Source organism: Balaenoptera musculus, chromosome 12 (assembly GCF_009873245.2).
Source record: "Balaenoptera musculus isolate JJ_BM4_2016_0621 chromosome 12, mBalMus1.pri.v3, whole genome shotgun sequence".
Taxonomy (NCBI): domain Eukaryota; kingdom Metazoa; phylum Chordata; class Mammalia; order Artiodactyla; family Balaenopteridae; genus Balaenoptera; species Balaenoptera musculus.
In genome coordinates this window covers 89,289,863-89,306,285 of record NC_045796.1, presented here as the reverse complement: position 1 = coordinate 89,306,285, position 16,423 = coordinate 89,289,863, and the positions used below count along the sequence as shown (strand labels likewise).

The following is a 16,423-nucleotide window of genomic DNA, read 5'->3' as shown; positions in this document are numbered from 1 at the left end:
CTGTGAAGCCATCTGGTCCTGGACTTTTGTTTGTTGGAAGATTTTTAATCACAGTTTCAATTTCATTACTTGTGATTGGTCTGTTCATATTTTCTGTTTCTTCCTGGTTCAGTCTTGGAAGGTTATACCTTTCTAAGAATTTGTCCATTTCTTCCAGGTTGTCCATTTTATTGGCATAAAGTTGCTTGTAGTAGTCTCTTAGGATGCTTTGTATTTCTGCGGTGTCTGTTGTAACTTCTCCTTTTTCATTTCTGATTTTATTGATTTGAGTCCTCTCCGTCTTTTTCTTGATGAGTCTGGCTAATGGCTTATCAATTTTGTTTATCTTCTCAAAGAACCAACTTTTAGTTTTATTGATCTTTGCTATTGTTTTCTTTGTTTCTATTTCATTTATTTCTGCTCTGATCTTTATGATTTCTTTCCTTCTGCTAACTTTGGGTTTTGTTTGTTCTTCTTTCTCTAGTTTCTTTAGGTGTAAGTTTAGATTGTTTACTTGAGATTTTTCTTGTTTCTTTAGGTAGGCTTGTATAGCTATAAACTTCCCTCTTAGAACTGCTTTTGCTGCATCCCATAGGTTTTGGGTCGTCGTGTTTTCATTGTCATTTGTCTCTAGGTATTTTTTGATTTCCTCTTTGATTTCTTCAGTGATCTCTTGGTTATTTAGTAACGTATTGTTTAGCCTCCATGTGTTTGTCTTTTTTACATTTTTTTCCCTGTAATTCATTTCTAATCTCATAGCATTGTGGTCAGAAAAGATGCTTGATATGATTTCAATTTTCTTAAATTTAGTGAGGCGTGATTTGTGACCCAAGATGTGATCTATCCTGGAGAATGTTCCGTGTGCACTGGAGAAGAACGTGTAATCTGCTGTTTTTGGATGGAATGTCCTATATATATCAATTAAATCTATCTGGTCTATTGTGTCATTTAAAGCTTCTGTTTCCTTATTTATTTTCATTTTGGATGATCTGTCCATTGGTGTAAGTGAGGTGTTAAAGTCCCCCACTATTACTGTGTTACTGGCGATTTCCTCTTTTATAGCTGTTAGCAGTTGCCTTATGTATTGAGGTGCTCCTATGTTGGGTGCATATATATTTATAATTGTTATATCTTCTTCTTGGATTGATCCCTGGATCATTATGTAGTGTCCTTCCTTGTCTCTTGTAACATTCTTTATTTTAAAGTCTATTTTATCTGATATGAGTATAGCTACTCCAGCTTTCTTTTGATTTCCATTTGCATGGAATATCTTTTTCCATCCATTCACTTTCAGTCTGTATGTGTCCCTAGGTCTACAGTGAGTCTCTTGTAGACAGCATATATATGGGTCTTGTTTTTGTATCCATTCAGCCAGTCTATGTCTTTTGGTTGGGGCATTTAATCCATTCACGTTTAAGGTAATTATCGATATGTATGTTCCTATGACCATTTTCTTAATTGTTTTGGGTTTGTTTTTGTAGGTCCTTTTCTTCTCTTGTGTTTCCCACTTAGAGAAGTTCCTTTAGCATTTGTTGTAGAGCTGGTTTGGTGGTGCTGAATTCTCTTAGCTTTTGCTTGTCTGTAAAGCTTTTGATTTCCCCATCAAATCTAAATGAGATCCTTGCCGGGTAGAGTAATCTTGGTTGTAGGTTCTTCTCTTTCATCACTTTAAGTATATCATACCACTCCCTTCTGGCTTGCAGAGTTTCTGCTGAGAAATCAGCTGTTAACCTTATGGGAGTTCCCTTGTATGTTATTTGTCGTTTTTCCCTTGCTGCTTTCAATAATTTTTCTTTGTCTTTAATTTTTGCCACTTTGATTACTATGTGTCACGGCATGTTTCTCCTTGGGTTTATTCTGTATGGGACTCTCTGCGCTTCCTGGACTTGGGTGGCTATTTCCTTTCCCATGTTAGGGATGTTTTCGACTATAATCTCTTCAAATATTTTCTCTGGTCCTTTCTCTCTCTCTTCTCCTTCTGGGACTCCTATAATGCAAATGTTGTTGCGTTTAATGTTGTCCCAGAGGTCTCTTAGGCTGTCTTCATTTCTTTTCATTCTTTTTTCTTTAGTCTGTTCTGCAGCAGTGAATTCCACCATTCTGTCTTCCAGGTCACTTATCCGTTCTTCTGCCTCATTATTCTGCTAGTGATTCCTTCTAGTGTAGTTTTCATTTCAGTTATTGTATTGGTCATCTCTGTTTATTTGTTCTTTAATTCTTCTAGATCTTTGTTAATCATTTCTTGCATCTTCTCAATCTTTGCCTCCATTCCTATTCCGAGGTCCTGGATCATCTTCACTATCATTATTCTGAATTTTTTTTCTGGATGGTTGCCTATCTCCACTTCATTTAGTTGTTTTTCTGGGGTTTTTTGTTGTTCCTTCATCTGGTACATAGCCCTCTGCCTTTTCATCTTCTCTATCTTTCTGTAACTGTGGTTTTTGGTCCACAGGCTGCAGGATTGTAGTTTTTCTTGCTTCTGCTGTCTGCCCTCTGGTGGTTGAGGCTATCTAAGAGGCTTGATGGGAGACTCTGGTGGTGGGTAGAGCTGACTGTTGCTGTGGCGGTCAGAGCTCCGTAAAACCTTAATCCACTTGACTGTTGATGGGTGGGGCTGGGTTCCCTCCCTGTTGGTTGTTTTGCCTGAGGCAACCCAACAGTGGAGCCTACCCGTGCTCTTTGGTGGGGTTAATGGCAGACTCTGGGAGGGCTCACGGCAAGGAGAACTTCCCAGAACCTCTGCTGCCAGTGTCCTTATCCCCACGGTGAAAGAGAGCCACCACCTGCCTCTGCAGGAGACCCCCCAACACCAGCAGGTAGGTCTGGTTCAGTCTCCCCCAGGGTCACTGCTCCTTCCCCTGGGTCCCGATGCACACATTACTTTGTGTGTGCCCTCCCAGAGTGGGGTCTCTGTTTCCCCCAGTCCTGTCAAAGTCCTGCAATCAATTCCCACCAGGCTTCAAAGTCTGATTCTCTAGGAATTCCTCCTCCTGTAGCCGGATCCCCAGGTTGGGAAGCCTGACGTGGAGCTCAGAAGCTTCACTCCAGTGGGTGGACTTCTGTGGTATAAGTGTTCGCCAGTCTGTGAGTCACCCACCCAGCAGTTATGGGATTTGATTTTACTCTGATTGCACCCCTCCTACCGTATCACTGTGGCTTCTCCTCTGTCCTTGGACGTGGGGTATCCTCCTTGGTGAAGTCCAGGGTCTTCCTGTCAATGATTGTCCAGCAGCCAGTTGTGATTCTGGTGCTCTCGCAAGAGGGAGTGAGAGCACGTCCTTCTACTCCGCCATCTTGGTTAATCCCTCCCTAGCACCTACAGTGATTCTTAAAACTCTTTACTACCTCTCTATATTATAAATATAAGAAGTAAAAAGATTTCCAAGTACATTGTTGAGAATTTGTTTATGAAGTTATATTTAAGCTATGGACATCTCGAACATTGAATTTGCAATCTTCACATTTCTAGCATTTTTCAAATTATATCAGACAATTATGAGTTAAAGAGGCAATAAGAAGCTACTACAGAAATGTACCTCACCTTCCTTGTTCCTTCACGTAGGAACCAACACACATGACCAAGGTCTTCGGATCGGTTCAGACTGACAGCACCTTCTGTGCAGCTGCAAGCGAGAAAGAAGTAGCCACCAGTAACCACTTCACGATTTTCACCTTCAGATCCTTACAAACAAAGAGATGAAACATTAAATAACCTTTCACATGCTTGAATTCACATTGAATTATTAAAAGCAGTTGTCACATTACTTGATAAATGCAATTGACAACACCTACACAAAATAAGCTTCTACGTTTGTAGAATATTAGATTTGAAAGAGACCTAAAGCAGAATAAGGCCCAACCCTCTCATTTAAACAATGGACTAAGAAATACAGCAACAGAATTAGACATAGTTTTCAGGCCATACATTTTAAAAAACAATCAAATGCCAAATAAACTTCCAATTAATATTTATAAAAATAATGTAATAATGATAAACAATACATTTTACACAAAAAGTGTTTGCTCTTTATCTATTGTAGTTGTATAGGGAACCATTTCAAAAGAAATTTGGAAAAATTCCTTAAAATATTTATAATAGAAAAATGGGCAGTATCTCATCCTAGGTTCCTGACAAGAAGGAAGAAAGTCAGGGAATGTGAGTGTGTGTGTGTGTGTGTGTGTGTGTATACGTAGGTATAGACATACATAAACACATTTATACATATACATATATAATGCAGCTACTTCATGCTCTGATGTTAAATTTAATATCTGTGACACAATAAAGAATGAAATTGCTAAAAAGCAAGATAATGTGACATATAAAAGCAGACACACAGATAACCCAGGCTTAGAATTATACAAAGACTGTACAATATCTGTGGTAAATGTGTTGAAGTATCTATAGGAAAAGATGAATACAACTGGTAAACAGATAGGGAATTATGGAATAAGAGATTTGGAAACTGTGAAAAAAAGCAAAAACCCAAATGGAAATACTAGAATTGTGGGGAGAAAGGAGTTAATTTAGTCGAGCTGAGCACTTCTTATCTTTCGTTAGTGGATGTAACATTTCCAGGTAATGAAAGAACATGGGGGGCCTGATACAATCTCCTTGTGCATATAACTAAACCTCCTATAAAGGAGACTATAATATTTCTTAGGGAGATAGTATTTATCCACAAAACTCTCTAGCTGATATCTCTATTTTAGAATTGTTTGTAATTTACAAACCTACGATTCGTGAGACATGACTTCTTGCAAAATATCATCTAAATTATGCAAAGTACAGCTGAATTATAAATAGAGAGGGTTCACAAGCTGAAATCTCCCTGCTGTGTGCAGACCTCATTTAGAAATCTCACCTATCACTCTGGGAAAAAAGGAAGAAACCATGCAGAATGTTTCAAATTATTTTCAGCCTTACCAGTGTAACTTGACTGCTTGTATTCTTAAGATTAAAAAATATTATTACTATATTAGTAATAAAATAATCAATGGATAGGATTATCAGCAGATCAGGCACAAGAAAGAGAAGTAAATTAATGATGTCAATAAAAATCATATCTTCAGCGTGCTGAGAGAAAATAACTATAATATGGTTATGTCAGCCTGATACAATGAATTCCTTTATTTTCTGAAGGAAATAGTATTACATTTAACTGTTTATTCAATATTTGGGAGAACTTGGATATAAGACCCTATTTTCTGAGTATTCCTCATTGTGAAAAGTTTTTTTTAAAACTATTTTATTCAATTACTTTAGAGCTTGTAGGATTACTCAGATTTTATACTTATTATTGAATCAGTTTACCAACTAGTATTTTTCTAGGAATGCATCTATTTCATGTAAATTGTCCAATTTACAAAGCTTTCCATAATGATATATCTGATTAAACATTTGGATTTAACTGAGATATTTTTGCCTCCTCCTCCCCAGACTTCTAAAAGGAGGTGACAAAATAAATTAATTAATTAATAAAATAAAACAAAACTTTAATGCAGTAAGAGAGCTAGAGGGGAGAAAACAAATTTTGAGAAGCTGAAAAGATGGTGGAGGCATGGGGACTAAATTAGCAGAATGGGAACAGAAAAAACATAAAAGTCTAATTAAAAGGCATGTTTATGAAAAACAAAGTCATTTACCTAGACAATCTTGAGATGCTCAGAACTTAAAGACATCCAAGAATGCGGTACTGAGGTGGGTTCTGGAAACAGCGAGATTAGTAACACAGCTTCTCTACCAAATCACAAATTCGGATATTATACTGACTCTTCACTCACCTCCCCCAGGCCCACAAATAAATAATTTTCAAGGTTTATTCTTTGTAGAAAGGGAATCTTTTTAAGTCTTTGCCTCTAAATAGAGTCACCTGAAGTTGGCAGAAAGACTCCAAGTGAGAAAGAACAAAACATCGTTCAACTTACAGAAAATTGAGGTACTGAATGGACCAGAAGAAAATTAAAACAAATCAAAGCTCTAATAGTCTTATAGACATAAGAAAATTATTTTATTTATATAAAACAACAGAATATCATGAAAATGTACAATTTAGACGACTAAAAATTCTCTAGACAATTACAAATATAATAAAACAAAAATTCAACACTAGTTTTGAGATATTTAAATGGGAATAGAGTAGAAAATAAACAAAATAAAATAATGGAAAATAAATAAGAGATTATGAGAAAATGAAAGAATCAACTTAGGAGATGCAATATCAAAATTTTGGACTTAGGGGTACAGAAAAACAAAACAGAAAAAAAATTCTTAGTGACATAATACAGAGACTACCTAAAAATTGAAAGACGTGCTTCCAAATAAGAGGGTTTATCAAGAGATATGAACAAGATATGAACAAGAATACAATCATGGGAATGTAAATTAGTGCAGCCACTATGAAAAACAGTATGGAGTTTCCTCAAAGAAAATAAAAAATAGAATTACCATATGATCTAGCAATTCTACTTCTGGGTTTTTATTCAAAGGAAACAAAAACACTAACTCAGAAAGATATCTGCACCCCATGTTCACTGCAGCATTATTTACAACAGCCAAGACATGGAAGCTACCTAAGTGTCCATCAGTGGATGAATGGATAAAGAAGGTGTGGCAGATATATATATAAATAAAACGGGATTATGTAAATATATATATATAAATATATAAAAATATTGTTCAGCCATAAAAAAATGGAATCTTGCCATTTGCAACAACATGAATGGACCTCAAGGGCATTATGCTAAGTAAAATAGGTCAGACAGAGAAAGACAAATACAGTATAATCTCACTTATATGTGGATATCGAAAAGAAAAAAATCTAAAAAAAAAAAAAAAATGAAACCAGATTGGTGATTGCCAGAAATGGGGGGTGGAGGATGGGTGAAATGGGGCATAGTGGTCAAAAGGTACAAATTTCCAGCTGTAAAATAAGTAAGTCCTGGGGATGTAATGTACATGGTTACTATAATTTATGGTACTGTACTGTACATTTGAAAATTGTTAAGAGAGTAAATCTTAAAATATCTCATCACAAGAAAAAAATGTAACTATGTGTCATGATGAATGTTAACTAAACTTCCTGTGGTGATCATTTCACAATATATACAAATATAGAACCATTATGTTGTACACCTGAAACAAATATAATATTTCAATGATATTTCATTTTTTTAAGAAGAATATAATCCTAAAAAGTTTCAATATAGTGAAATTTCAGTACACCGAGACAAAGAACATTAAAAAAAAAAGGCTTCAAGGGAGAGGATCCCAAGTAGAATATAAAGAATCAAAAGGTAGCCTATTAAATATACAATTCTACATTATTTCATGCCTTCCTTTCTTTTCCCTTTATCATACATCTCATAGATTGTCAAATCAGTACTGGGAGTATTCCACAGTCCTTTCTACATCTGTGTTTACTCTTTTGAACAAAGAGCCAATGATGCCATGTATAATCTTGCACCTATATTACTCATCATGTGGATGAGACACATGTGGTGGGAAAGCTAGGTCAAGAAGTATATACATTTATAGTATTGATAAATATTGCAAAATTGCTCTGCTCAGATATTATAGTGATTTTCCATTTCACCATCAATAGATAAAATCAGCAAGTTGTCAAACTCTCAAAGTTTTGCCAGTCTTATAGGAGAAAAATTATATATTTATGATGCTTTTAAAAATGTGCTTTGCTCTCATAATAAGTAAAGCTAAGCATTTTCTCAAATATTTAGCAATACTTTCTATGCCTCATGTAAAATTTTCTTTGTCGTTTGCTTCTATGAAGTCTTCACAGGTAGATATTTTTGCTTTTCATGCAGTCAAATTACCAGTCTTTTCTTTGTGGCTTCTACATTTTGTTGGTAACTATAAAGACCTCTCTCATCCAAGTTTATAAAGTAATCCTCCAACATTTTTCTGATGTTTTTATCATCTCAATTTTTATATATAAAATTTTTATTGATATGAATTTAACCCAGACTATGTACTAAGACACAAATCAGACTTTTTTCCAGATGACGATTCTGTTGTTCAGCATCAAATATTGAATAATCCCTATTTATCCTAAAGATTGAGATGGCAAATTCTATTATATGCTAAATTCTCTGCATATTTGGATTTATTTTTGGACTTTGTATTTTGCATATATTTTGACTATCAATGCAACAATACCATGCTTTTCATTATTAAAGCTCTATAATATGCTTTAATATCTGGCAGAGCTAAGTCTCTACCCCACCAACCTGCACCATGTGCTTTTTTTAGAGTACACCTGGCTTTATTTGTCTATTTAGTTTTCTATGTGGAACTTAAAATCAATATAAAAGCATTGTTCTTATTTCACTGAAATCTTAATAAATATATAAAATAATATGGTGATTTGAAATCTTTAATATGTTAGGTCTCCTCTCCATCAACATGGTATATTTTTAGAAATTTATTTCCAGATATTGTGTTTGTAAATATACTGTGACAATACTTAAAGTTTTCTCAACTTAGAACTTTAATGCTTTTGCTAATTTTAGTCCTAGGAATTTTAATATTTTAACTGCTGTTTACATAACATCTTTTCTTTCATTGTATCATTTAGTTAACTCTTATCTGTATTTGAAAGTCATTTATTTCTTTTTAGCATATTAATCAATTAACACAATTCTGTTACTGAAAACTGTTTTGAAAACATTATTATATGTAATATAAGTAAAAATCATTAAACCACATTTGGTTTTTAAAACTCAGATTTGCTATGTAAATCTTGAAATAAGGTCCTAACATCCTCAATGGATATAGAAACAATAGTAGGTATTTAACAAAAGCAGACTTGAAAGTGGAGCAGTATGGTAAGAAAAATACTTTTGATAAAGATTTCCTTAGAGATACAGGATTTTCTATTCTCACAGTAATCATTGTAAAATTACACCAATAACTAATAATGAATTGATTGTAATTAATATAGTGAAACATCTTCTGTCAAAAATATAATCCACTACTTCTTGAAGGAAATAAAAGAGAATTAAAAGTAAATATTGGTTTGCAATAACAGTTCACAAATACATGAATCACTATTCATTTACAAAAAAAGTTCACTGGTACATATTAAATGTTTTAAATGTATATGTTTAATGTAGTTAACTAAACAGAAATGATCATAAGCTTTAAAAAAATAAAGACATTCAAAGCAAACTTATCTCCTTTTTTGCTGTGATTTCATCTTTTCTTAACCATGATTCATATTATCTTATTTCATTTCACAACTCATTATCCACTCTGTCAGTATGTCCTTTTCTCAAACCTAATAATACATATAATGAACATAGATGATGACATTGAAAAGAAACAGTGCATGTCAGCTCTTTCTCAAGTTGTGCACCATAGACCAATTGTCCTTGAAGGGGCTTCTTCTAATTAATTACCTTCCCTTCTTTGTAGAGCAATCATATTGGCAAGAATTGATTGGGCGTGTAAGACACTTCATTTAGTTGGTAGAAAAATCTCTTAATTAAAATAATTTTACTGCTGGTAAAATTAATGCACCCCATGCCAATGTACCAGCTTGATTGTAATGTTCCTCTTCAATTATATTTTATGAGAAAAAAAAAAAAAACTAAGATCTTAACAGCAACAAGAAAAAATAGGAATTACATAAAATGTGTAATTCTATTTACATACTTAAATCTATCCTATATTCTGTTTTTTTTTAAACTTTACTGAGAAAAGTTGCACTGCTGAATCCTGTACTGACATTAAAAAGAATTTAGGCGGCTCTGCTTAAATATTTTTTTGACTATTGAGCTTTATCACACTGGCTTCTTTCACTTGGGACAGTCCAGGTCATTTAAATTTTCACATGTGGAGGTCACATAATTCGTATTTTTGTGATAATTAGATATATTCATTAATTTCTGAACCTAGATTCATGAAGGGATAATGACTAAGTACGCTTTCATTACTTTGATGATAATTGCTCAGAGCTGATTTATCCATGAGCAATTTTGACTTCATATTACCCCTTATGTCCTAGAAAATATATGTTACACCACTGTCATTCATAAAATAACTACATTTGCTCAGAGATGATTTATCCACTAGCAATTTGATTTCCTATTACTCCCCCTATTTCTCCTAAAAACACTATTTGGTATTTTATTGTTGTGAATATGTTCCCTTTACTCATTTTTAGTTTTCAAATAAGTTTAATGTTTAAAATTAAGTGAATGTATATATTCCATTATTCCTACTTTGAGACAAAGGGAAATCAAATATAAAAATGATGCAGGCACTGGAGTCCATGAACTGATTTGGCTGGTAATAGAAGACTATGTTTCTCACTCTGCACATTAAATGTATTTTAATGGAACCTTAAAGATCTGTGTCCACCTCACTACAAAATTCCAGTTTGATTGTTTTGTAGTGGAATTCTAGCAGTAGTATGTTTTAAAAGTGCCTTGGGTGCTTATACTATGTGGCCAAGGTTTAAAAACGACTGAGCTAACACAATCCCTAAATTGTTCTGAGACCAGATATTTCAGGTAACTTCTCTAGCCTCAGTTGTTGTTCTTGTTTGTTTGGTTTGATTGTGTAATTTGTGAAATAGTAGGTATTCATACCAGAGCCTCTGAAGTTCCTTTCTGCACTAACATGATATAATCAACAAGTTACTGCTCTCTTCTATCACTTCTGGTCTTGAGTGTGATTTGCTTAATGAATCACTATTTCTGTCATTAAGGGTTGTTAACTCTCCAGCACACCATCTTATGATCATGTTGAAATAAATTACCATGTCTTCTGTTTAAAAGGCTAATTTGTTAGTTTACTTCAAGACTGTTTTAATGTAATAGTACTCTTATAAGTGCAGCTGTTGTCAATTGAATAAAATTAGCCATTGGTTGAGAACAGATATGTCAAATTTACTAATTTGCTGATTGTTGATAAACTATAATGCCAAAGTATCGTTGACAGAGGAAATATTCTTTAAAATAATTAATTGAAGTACTGTTCAATTTCAAGAATGTGGATAAATTTGCTTGAGCTAAGTCAAATAGCATTCAAAGATTAATCAAACAGGAAATTATGCTCATCAAAATAGATTTTGAATAGGAACTGCCATTGTATAAAACAATTAGTAATATATTTAATCAAATGTGTGTTGGAATTATTTTATTTCAAGAGTTAAAGCCAGAAAACTAGGCTTCCTCTTGATACCTCTATCACTTGCTCTTTGTATACAATTCATAAACAGAACTTTCCATCACCTCACAATATGACTACAACTAAATCTACCATTTTTCCCCTCTATTTCTCCGCCTGATCTTTTTTAAAATTTTTTTAATGTGTCAAACTCTACAAGGATTTTAACTCCGCATTTTAGTTTGGACATTACTTTCTTTCCCAAATCTTAATTTTACTCTTGTTCTCAGAGTTTCAGCCAGGACTTCAAAGGATCATCACTTCTTAGCGTTTTTTTGTTTTGTTTTTTTTCTAATGTGCTTTATTGGAGTCTGATTGACACACAAAAAATTGGAGATATTTAATGTGTACAACCTGATGTGTTTAGAATAAGTATACACCCGTGAAGCCATAAACGCAATCAATGTTGTCAATTTATCCATCACCTCCAAAAATTTCCTCCCACCTGCTCTGTTTCTGGCTTTTTTTTTTTTTTCCTTTTGTGGTGAGACTACTCAACATAATATCTGTCCTCTTAGAACAATTTTAAATATACAATATATTATTGCTAATCATAGGCCCTATATTGTACATATTTCCAAAACTTATGTCTTGTATAACTGTGAGCATTTGTACATTTTGAAACATCGTTATTTTTTAAATAAAATTCCCTCAATCTAGAATGCTGTCTTCTCCAACTTCTCTACCACGGCCTCACTGTATTTATCTCTGTTACTTATTTTTTTTGTCTTCGTTGCTGAGCGCGGGCTACTCTTCCTTGTGGTGTGCAGGCTTCTCATAGTGATGGCTTCTCTTGTTGCGGAGCACAGGCTCTAAGGCACGCAGGCTTCAGTTGTTGTGGTGCACAGGCTTAGTTGCTCTGCGGCATGTGGGATCTTTCTGCACCAGGGCTCAAACCCGTGTCCCCTGCATTGGCAGGCAGATTCTTAACCACTGTGCCACCAAGGAAGTCCCTATCTCTGTTACATTTTATCATAGAAACTTTATCTGACCTCCCAACCTACTCTCCCAATTGCCCATTTTTTTTTCTTTTTTCTTTTTTTTTAAACAGGTTCTTTGGTTATAAGTTTGCATAGGAGGATGTTTCTTTCTGTAGGAGCATTTTACTTCAATTTATAATTATATATTTATCATCGTGAGTATTTGCCCAATAAATCCCTCCAAAAAAATAGATCTGTGAGAGTAGAGGATAATTCTAGTTTTTTTCACAATTATATATCTTGCACCAAGCAGAATTCCTGGGATGTAGTAGATGATAAGCATATGTATGTCTTTTAAAGGAACACATCAGAGAGTAAGAGTATTAAATTCATTTTTATTTTATTTTGTGTTTTGAGATATAAAGTCTTTTGTGTGATTGGAAAATGAATACTTACCTAGTAAATTTTGAACTAATTTAAGCAAATTAAAAAAAGAAAAAAACACTTTAATTGAATTACCTGTAAATTTCATTTGCCACACATATTTAAATTGAGGAGGACTTGCAACTTCAGCTTGACAAATATCATGGCTGATGGCTCCACAGTAGCAGCCGTACAGATGAATTAAGCAAGCATTCTTCACAAATCGACATGAATTTCTTGTGCACCCTGGAGTGCATATATACTAAAAAAGGAAGTAATAAAATTGATTAAAAACTGAAATACGTTTTGGTATATAAACTTTTGCTTATACAAACACACAGCTAATTTCTAAAACCACCAATTTAAAAAAAGTCTATAGAAGACACATAATATACCACTCTTCTTATTCCTTCTATTCCTTTCTCTTCTCTTTCTGTAGCATCTTGCCTCATGTTCATGTTCATACTGCCTATGTGATATTCTTTTGGCTTTGACTCACTCCTTAACCTACAATGTTTCCTTATGTTCCGTCTACTGGGTTATAATTTTTTTCACAAATGAAAAATAATCATGGTATAAATTATGAGATGCATCATCTAAAACATCAGTGGCTCACTTGGATTAACACAATGAAATGCCAAGGTACTGTTTAAGTTTGTTGGTTTTTTAAAGATATATTATTTGAAAATATTTTAATATAATCAGGACGCATTTTCTAATAATATGATTTATCTGCAGTAATCTCTAGTATCTTCAAAGACAGAGTTCATATCTGGTTATATCCACAATGAAATTAATTAAATTTAAACAATTTTAAGTCACATTCAAGCCATCATTAAGTTTTAATACATGCTACTTTACTGAGGTCTTAGGATGACATAAGTCAATAAGATAAATTTAAGCCCTGGAGACAGACAATGGCCATATATTCTGTTTAGGGCATATCTTAAGCCATTTCTAATTCTCCTAGTTTCCAATGAGCAAATCCCGCCCTGAATTTGGCAGAAGGAAGCACAGCTGAGTCATGAGGCACGAGGACTCACTAGCATCTAACATTTCCTTTAATGAAATTACTGTACTAAGCAAGCTTTGTTCTAATTGTTTCAGGTCATGGTGGTCTTCTACCTGGATTCACAATAGAATTCCTAATGGCTACACAAAGTATGAATCTTAAAGTATGAATTTTTATATAAATTAGTACAAGACCATATACCTAACTGAAATCAACACTAAAGACTAGAAACAATCTGAAAAAATTATCATTTCATTATATTGAGTGGCTACCAAGAGAACACCATTGTATGATAAATTTCTAAGACTTGAGATCACTGAAAGTTTTACCCATAATTTTTATACTAAGACACAGAATTTAAACTCTCCAAATGGTATTAGCCAATCTTCACTGTCAGTGGATTTGCGATCTCCATTGTGATAAGAAATATGAAGGCCTAATAAATTTGAATTCATGACTGTACAAAATAAACTTAGCATAGTAGTATATGGTTTGTATTAAGAACCAGTAGAGTCATCTCTTTACTTAAAACAAAACAAAAAACCAAAAATCTCAGCTTAAACTAAGCCATCTCTTAGATTTTTTTGTTTTATTTGTATATGTGTGTGTGCGTGTTTTAAACTAAGAATATCAGAGGCAGCTGCACCAAATATATGTGTATAATCCTCATTTCTGTCTGGCAAACTCAAGATTGATGGGTCCATTTAGAAATAAGACTTTACATCTTCTGTAATAAGTCTAGGGGAGGTGGACAAGTAAAAAATAGGGGCCAGCTAATGATGACAGATGCCAGGCAAAATCTTAGGAATAACATGGATCCTTGCTCAAGGTGCTGCTATGGTGCTCATCCTGCTAGTTTGAATGTTACTTGGAGACAAAATAGGACTCCGGATTTATCTGAATAAAAAAACCAAAGCTCTCCATGATAGTTTTCAAGGAAAGTCAGAACAATTTATCCATCTTTAAACCCTTCTATCCCGAACAAGGACACTGTGAAGGTTTCCTGTCTCTAAACAAAGTCTGGGTTTACAAGAACTTATTTGGGATGGGAAATTGGAGCTTTTATTACTATATATAGATTATTGCAACACAGAAAATTGTGTCTGGCAGCAACCTGAGTGTTAGCAATTTATTTCCTTAGACCATATGTAAAGGTTAGGAAGTATCATGATATAGGTCTATTCTAAAGGTGACCTCAGTCAATGACTTGTGTTTTCATGTGAGAATTCATACTAACACACACACTCCACAGCAACAACAAGAAAATAAATGAAAACACATGAATAGAACAGAAGTAAAGTAAAATAGTGAGACTGAAGAGTGGAGGCTTTTAGGCAAGTAAACTAAAACTTCAACTCTGAATAGCTCTGAATGTTCTAGCAGCCAAGTAAAAATATAAAACATGAAAATATAGTGTAGGTCTTCTTGTTTATTAGAAGAGGTGGATTTGCATTTTGGTGGATTCATTTTAGTTTATTGGAAAAACCATATTTCCAGATGATACTCCTTAGGAATAGTTGTCATATGGAAGAGGATGTTAAACAAGTGTTAACACTTTAATAATACGATATTTTTGTGGAAAATTCTTTAACAATTTGACCATGAATTCATAAACATTTTTCTGCATAGTGCTACTTTGTTCAAGTAAGATGGTTTTCAATAAATTGATTCTTTTCTTTTTGAGTATGAATTTTGAAAACGCCATTAATGGAGGAAATCAGTCATTCTGAATTCACATGGACATGATGACTCACATAATACCTATTGCCCATTAAAACACTATTTTATTAATTCTCATAAACTTAAATAGACAGACAATTTAACAATTCAGAAGCATCTGTATGACAAGATCAGCGTCTTTGTGAATTCAGTTACTCTAAAGTGACCTCTTTTTTACATTGACATTAATTTCCAATAGAATTAATAGTCCTCTCTGTCATTAACTTACCTGAAGTTCCACAGTGACCCCAGGTGCCAAGGTAATACTAATTTTTCTCTATCAATTTTATTTGAACCAAAGGGGATTCAAAGTTTTACAAGAAAATAATCGTTTAGCTATTTGATGTTTTAATCCTCCCCAAATTAATAGCTGGAATTAATACTTTAAAAAATTAATACAAATAGTTGGAATTAATACTTTACCTTATTTTTAATACTATTATATATTTCCCATTAATTCATGGATTAAGTAACAAATATTTGTTAGAAAATCTGTGCTTGTCTAGAAGATATATTTCCAGACATCCCAGATCTACTTCTTCAACATTCATAAGTTTCAACCTTCATCCATGAAATAGAAATATGACTCCCCTGAAATAAAAGGGGTTCACTTGCATTGACAGAGTGGATTTAAGGTGAACAATTCACTTGTTTGTCTGGGACTTAATTTTTTTAACATTGAAATCCCTATGTCCAGTGAAGGCACTCGGTCCTAGGCAAACTGGGATGGTTGGCTGCCCTAAATGGATTATATACTCAAAGTATTATTCCTGAAATGAAGGCAGATGAAGAACAGAGCTGCAGCAGACATGTCATGAGAGAGAGAAAAATGGTATTCTGTTGTTCTAAGCCTCTGAAGTGTGTGTGTTTGTGTGTGCATGAATATGCATGTTTGTAGGGGATTATCACAGCATAACCTATCTAACACACTTATCAAAAGTTTTCTCTATCTAGAGGTGAGACTAAACTCATTTGCTGATGTTTGTTTCAAATATGAAATATCTATAAGTGTATTAAGTTGGTTATAATCTTATAAAGTATATAGCTCACATATCTGTAAGAACATAAATATTACATTTATTACAGTAAACTATAGGTGTTTATAAATTGCTAATAAAATATACATGGAAAAGCAGTGTTTCAGTCTATCTTGTAGGTAACTTCCAAGTTTATATATAA

General features: G+C 33.6%; 1 protein-coding gene across 1 annotated transcript in view; it reads right to left on the bottom strand.

The window, feature by feature from the left end:
* Positions 1–16,423, bottom strand: part of EYS (eyes shut homolog) — a 1,768,116-nt gene that overhangs the window by 1,616,014 nt on the left and 135,679 nt on the right. Inside the window, exons 6-7 of the mRNA XM_036871239.1 lie at positions 12,610–12,775; positions 3,521–3,660 (exon numbers count right to left, since the gene is read on the bottom strand). Of these exons, the coding sequence (XP_036727134.1) occupies positions 3,521–3,660; positions 12,610–12,775 (306 nt within the window). The remainder of the gene's footprint in view (positions 1–3,520; positions 3,661–12,609; positions 12,776–16,423) is intronic.